Below are 6,622 nucleotides of genomic sequence, written 5' to 3' on the forward strand. Positions count from 1 at the left end.
TAGTTATAACTTGATAGTCGAGTAAGTTTCTCCAATGGTCACTCAAGTATGCAAATCACTTAATAAAATCAGTCAACTTATTTTGATATCAATAAAGTCACTAAACTTATCTTACAAAGTCATACTCTAGCCGGAAATGCCACTTCCAATAAACCAAGAAAATGACCTGGCATGAATTTTTAAAATCAGTCAACTTATTTTGATATCAATAAAGTCACTAAACTTATCTTACAAAGTCATACTCTAGCCGGAATTGCCACTTCCAATAAACCAAGAAAATGACCAGGCATGAATTTTTAAAATAAATATCCATACCAACCCCACCCTAATAGTGCATTGATTTTTCTATTGTGGCTGCCAATAGCCATTATATGATTCAAATCTCTGGACCTTTTCCATCAGAGCTCTTTTAGAAGCTTGAAACATCAGCAAGTATTAGGCATGGCTTTGATATGGGCAACACTAGTGGTTGTTCTTATTGTATATGCCTTGTATGAGCTGCTAAACAATATCCAGAAGAGGAAAAGGTATCCTCCAGGTCCACAAGGTCTTCCCATTTTAGGACATCTTCACTTGTTAGGTAAAAATCCACACCAAGATTTCCTAAAACTAGCCAAGAAACATGGTCCGCTTATGTATGTGCAACTGGGACTAGTACCTACAATCGTTGTCTCATCTGCAGATGCAGCGGAGAAGGTCCTCAAGACATATGATCATATATTTGCTAGTAGGCCTTATAACGAGGCAGCTCAGTATTTGGCATATGGTCAGAAGAATTTGATATTTGCAAAGTATGGACCATATTGGCGCAACATGCGCAAAATGTGCACCGTGCACCTTTTCAGTAACCAAAAGATCAATTCATTTCAATCCATGAGAAGGCAACAAGTTGAGCTTATGATCGAATCACTTAAAAAGGAGGCTCATGATAGCCTTGTTGTTGATCTTAGTGCAAAGATTGCATCCTTGAATGCAGACTTGACTTGTTTGATGGTGTTTGGAAAGAAGTACATGGACGAAGATTTGGACAAGAGGGGATTCAAAGCTGTAGCTCAAGAGGTTGTGCATTTGGCTGCAACACCAAATCTTGGAGATTTTTTCCCCTGCCTTGGTGTAATTGATCTCCAGGGACTCACTCGCCGGCTCAAGGACCTTTCGAAGGTGTTAGATGAGTTTCTTGAGAAGATTATTGATGAGCATGTCAAGTCTCATGAGCAGAAGCAATCCAAGGACTTTGTGGACACCATGTTGGACATTATGCAATCAGGAGATGAAGAATTTCAGTTTGACCATAGCCATATAAAAGCTATCCTAGTCGTACGTTATTTCATCTCATTTAAATACCTGTATTATTATACTCTCATCGTACGATTAGATCTGTTCGTACTAATTTCCTTTTCTATCACAGGACATGCTTGTTGCAGGAATGGACACTTCATCAACAGCTGTAGAATGGATACTGACAGAGCTTCTTAGGCAGCCTCATGTGATGAAGAAACTCCAAAAAGAGTTAGAAGAAGCGGTAGGCCTTGAAAGAATGGTTGAAGAATCAGACTTGGATAACTTGAAGTACTTAGATATGGTTGTAAAGGAAGGCATGAGGCTGCACTCCATAGTGCCACTAGTGCCTCACGAGGCCATGGAAGATTGTTTAGTCGATAATTTCCACATACAAAAGGGATCCCGGATCATGGTAAACTATTATGCTATTCAGAGAGATCCAAATATTTGGCCTGAGCCTGACAAGTTTTTGCCCGAGAGGTTTATTGGGAGCAGTATCGACGTTCGTGGACGTGACTTCCAACTTTTACCATTTGGCTCTGGCAGAAGAAGCTGCCCTGGAATGCAGTTGGGAATTTTTCTTGTCCGCCTTTTGGTGGCACAACTGGTGCATTGCTTTGATTGGGAGCTTCCAAATGGTATGCAGCCTTCTGATTTGGACATTGATGAGCACTTTGGGTTAGCGACAAGCAAAGAAAACCATTTAATGGCTATTCCTACTTATAGACTAAGCGATGCTTAATCTCAAATGGCACAATATGGTGCAATAATCAATTAAACGAAGATCTGTTCACAAAAATAGTACTCCAAAGCAGAAAAAGAAAGATTATATACATATATGGTGGAGTTGGCTGAAATTTTTGTCCTTAATAAAATATAGACCAGTGCAATGAAAACCATTTATTTTCTGGTTTATTGGTTATGTAATCTCTCAGAGTAGTGACAAAGTGGCAACTGGATATTGAGCACAGAAATTTGAAATCATCATCTGGTTCAACTTTGCTAATTAAAACTCGTTCATATTATATCATATCATATTATATTTTATATTATACTAAAAGTGAGAAACATCTACTTCTAAAGTTGGATTACGATTTGCCCGTGCAGTAAATCAAAATGTAAATAAAACACAAAAATAAAAAAATAAAAGTTAAATTAGAAAAATATAATTTTGGACCTGTTGAGATGCTTAGCTTTGATTAAGTCTTTTGGGTTTCTTGGCAGATGATGCATGTATCACCATTTATTTTTTCTACATTTAAAATTGTAACCTTTCAAAGTGTAATGAATAGCTATAATGATCAGAAGATTAACCAAAATCCAATTAAATAGAAAATAGGGCGATTTTATCTTTCAATGCCACTGTACAAATTCCGTTCAATGAAGAGTCACAATATACAACTAATCCTAGCAACCGTCTGGATCCTCCCATTGATTATGGTGCTGGTTAGTTTGGTGGAAACTTTGTGATTTCCTGTATGGTTTTGAAGGTATGAATGTGTGATTTGCTTCTTTACTGGCAATTCTTCTATGCCTCTTTTCTATTCTTCTTTTTTCATTCGAAGGGATAATATAAGCAAATCATTAGAAGACTGCCAGATATAATTTGCACCAACCATGTTCCAATAACACCAATATCAAAATACAATTACAGAGGAGCTTCATGTAAATTTTGACACATCGTTTTAGACCTTATTGTGCATTTGTTGGAAAACTTGGCAGTATCCCATTAAAAAGATATTCCCGTCATAAACTTAAAAATGTATTTTGGATTTCGAAATACATTAGGTATCCATTTCTGAAACTAAAATATTTTGAATAGAAGGCATAGCAATTAATGTCAAATCTAACTCTGTTGTGTTTTGGCCTTTGGGATTATGTAATAGTTGATGCTTATTCTAAGAAAAGCACAATGAAAAAGTTAAAACAATGAAGGTACCATATCAATACTCCTATAAGATATCTTGAGACAATTCTAGGTTTAGAAATCCATATAAAGTGAATATCTATAACAGCAAGAATATTTCAAATTGCATAACGGTACGCAATTTACCAAACGGGTGCAAGTGATTTTGAAATGAGTAGAAAATGGAGGGCACATAGACAGCGACGTATACGAATCCTAAAAGGCCGTTTTCTCTCAAATCAAACTTCATTTGATTTTTGCGCTTTATTTCCTGGACTGGTGTTAGCCTGTTAGATTGACCATTTTTATTGAAGCTAAATTTGGTGCTTTCATCTTTCTAGCATATTACTTGAAGCACCCTATCATGAAACTAACAGTTCTGACCTTTTATAATTATAGTTATTTTGCACTATTATGTATAATTATACCTATTGTCAGCTGAAGTTTTTCGCTATTTCAATAAGAAAATTTAAAATGTATTTCATTCATATTACATCGCAGAAAAACACTTTTGTATTACCATTATATTGTATTTGGATATACTCCATAACTAAACTTAATTGCTCGATTTTACATGTGCAAATGATATGTAATAATTTTTGTGCTAAGCAATCAAGTCATTGGATATTTAGTGATTATTCATCAATCTGAGCTTGTATTTTTCCCCTTCCAATTTTAATTGCTCATTACACACATAATATAATTTATATCTATATATAATATAAAGCTAGGCATAGATAAGGTGATGTGACACCTTTCTATGGCCTAGAATCACATTTATCTTTTTCTCCTTTTTTTGGTCTTTTCTCTATTTTTTCCTCATTTATGTGCTATGTTAATTTTTATTTTTATTTTTGAAAAAAAAAAAAAAAACTCAAAGCCACTCCTTAACTCTCTTAATTATCCTTATGCCATATTAAAAGACTAAAATTTTATTTCCATAACTCTCTCACGTTGCACACACAATTCATCCATTCAATTCAAGATAATTATTGCTCTTAAATAACCCATAAATGGGCCCTTTAAAATTTCAGTTTTAAACCTTTGGTTACCTAACATTATTACCTATTTTTAAGATATTCATCATCTATCACAATACTTATAGACATAGCAAATATATAGAGCACCCAAAAGTAAATTCTTTATCCACCGTACGTGTAACCAGCCGTATTTTTCATTTTACTAGACACCGGGTGATTAGTTCCTCTCAATTTATTGTTTCTGTTTTCCTTTTTACTTTTATAATTTTTTAATAATATTATATTGTTGCTTTGATACAAGGTTGTAATTTTTGGCAAACTGAAAATAAGTGACTAATAGGGCTATATGTGGGTGCAATTTTACCTATTTTGTTTGATAAGGTGTTGATATTTTGTGTTTGACGGATTGATATGATTTTCTATCTATGTTATTCTCTTCTTCTTCCTACTTTGATCTCCAATGTAAATGAACTTTTTTAATCCAAAGTACGTTTTTCCAAGTACTAGAGTTTTGAGTGTCAATTGTCAATTTAAAAAAAATATAATCTGTCTTCTAATTCCTCTATCTTGTAGTTTTATAGATAGTATAGCATGCTAGTGTTGCTTAGCTGTTAGCTGCTAAGACTACAAAATATATCAACAATAGTAAGTGAAGATGTTATTTTAGAATAAATTTTACCATATAATTTTATATAATTTCAATGAAAATGAATTAGTAAATGATAAATATCTCAATTTTTCGAAAAAGAATACTCAATGAAATCCAAATTTAAAAATTTCATTGTATTTTGAATCTCTCCCTATTTTATCTATGTCTTATGTTGAATTCCTAGGATTTTTTAAAAAGAAATTAGCAGTATACGATTTTTTTATTATAGGCTTCATGATTTTGAGGACAGAAAAATAGTAGCTTTAGAGTGGAGTGGTTGCTATAAAGATTGTGATGTTCCAAAGAGACAAGAGAAGAAAGGGTAGATATTCTTTCTTAAAATAAATGGGCAAGGAAGTAAGAAAGAAAGAGAAGAAAAAAAAATGAAAAGAAAAAACAAATAGGCAGAAATGGGCCAAAAAAATTCCGTTTGCAAGTTTTTCCCTTTCCTTATTATTTTTGTAGTAGAAGTTGTCATTGATGCCTTTTTTTAAGATCTTTTAAAAAGAAAGATTTATAATGTAACTCTTAAAAAGTTGAGATCAACATTTAGATAAATACTTAATATAAATAAACGAAAATTATGTGTAAATGTTATAATACATATCAACATTAAAGAGATTAATTCTTTTGCAGTTTATCTCTTTCTTTCATGATTCATTAAGCGAAGATATAAATTATAATTTCACCTTTTAAATTATTATATAAAATTCAAGTATTTTTGGATGATTAAGAATTTGCACGTGATAAAAGTAAGTAATAAAATAGCTTGGAACTTAAAATCTAGTCAATTTGAATTTGAAGACTAAAAAAGATTTAGACATTTTTAACATTCAGGCTTTAAGAAGTTATTTCAAGAGTTTTATAATCGCGCGAAGCGCGAACCAATTCACTAGTATTATATATTCCTATGTCATTTTATAAAGTCAATACTGATTGATATGGTCACACGTGTAACGCACGTGTCAAAAAATTAATAAATATATAAAAAGATAAAAAAGAATACAGCACTCAAGTTAGTTGTACATCAAAAAAGCATCAAGAATGAATAAAATTTAAAGAATGCCAATTAACTTATGAGACTGCAGAATGCTGCCTGAAAGCTTCCCTAATTAACATGGCTATGAACTTAAACTTTTCCAGGTCCAATTATTCTCCGATACTCTTTCTGGAGTTTCTTCTTCACATGGGAGGTGTGTTCTTAGAATTATACTACTATGACTGTTTAAACCACAAAAAGGATCACAAACCAAATGTTAAACAGTTCAGACAGATAGGGAAGCAAGATTCATTGGAAATACACCCTCCGTTTCAATTGGTTTGTCTCGTTTGACTCGGCACGGGGTCTAAGAAAATAAAAAAAAAAATTAAATCTTGTAGGCTTAAACTAATATACCAAAAACTTCTGGGATACGTGACTAGCATTCACATAACATTAAACACGCACCAAGCGATCGAACCCTACCATGCTTGTCATATCCGTAACAACAGGACACTTATAATTAAAGCTATAATTGGAAAATGAAAACAAGATAATAAGTTTTGAAATCTAAAAACTTGAAATTGAAAGTTGTTCCTTCGTTCATTAAGTTTAAGACAAGACAATCAGCAATTAGTCCCCAAGCTTTGACCATGTACCCTCTGTAAGCATTCCAGTCAAATTGAGCTGCATAGTTTTCCATTGGAACTTCGTATAAAATTGACTAAGGGGATGAATTTCTGACCATTCTGCCACTTTTTTAATGTTTTATAAAAGATTATCTTATTTACAAAAGAACAAAATGAACAAGCCCAATCAAAATGAAT

At 32.8% G+C, this 6,622-nt stretch overlaps 1 protein-coding gene across 1 annotated transcript; it reads left to right on the forward strand.

Annotated features, from left to right (window-relative positions):
• Nucleotides 1-282: 282 nt before the first annotated feature.
• Nucleotides 283-2,196, forward strand: LOC132603723 (cytochrome P450 71AU50-like). Its single transcript, XM_060316910.1, has 2 exons — nt 283-1,317; nt 1,409-2,196. The coding sequence occupies exons 1-2, from the start codon at nt 442-444 to the stop codon at nt 2,021-2,023; spliced, it is 1,491 nt and encodes a 496-aa protein (XP_060172893.1). The 5' UTR covers nt 283-441; the 3' UTR covers nt 2,024-2,196.
• Nucleotides 2,197-6,622: the final 4,426 nt, after the last annotated feature.

This window comes from Lycium barbarum, chromosome 7 (genome assembly GCF_019175385.1).
Source record: "Lycium barbarum isolate Lr01 chromosome 7, ASM1917538v2, whole genome shotgun sequence".
NCBI lineage: Eukaryota > Viridiplantae > Streptophyta > Magnoliopsida > Solanales > Solanaceae > Lycium > Lycium barbarum.

Excerpts from the sequence above, each read along its gene's own strand:
- LOC132603723 (XM_060316910.1), top strand. The coding sequence starts at position 442 with ATGGCTTTGATATGGGCAACACTAGTGGTTGTTCTTATTGTATATGCC. Across the intron at positions 1,318-1,408 it reads ATATAAAAGCTATCCTAGTC|GACATGCTTGTTGCAGGAAT; the intron begins GTACGTTATTTC and ends TTTCTATCACAG.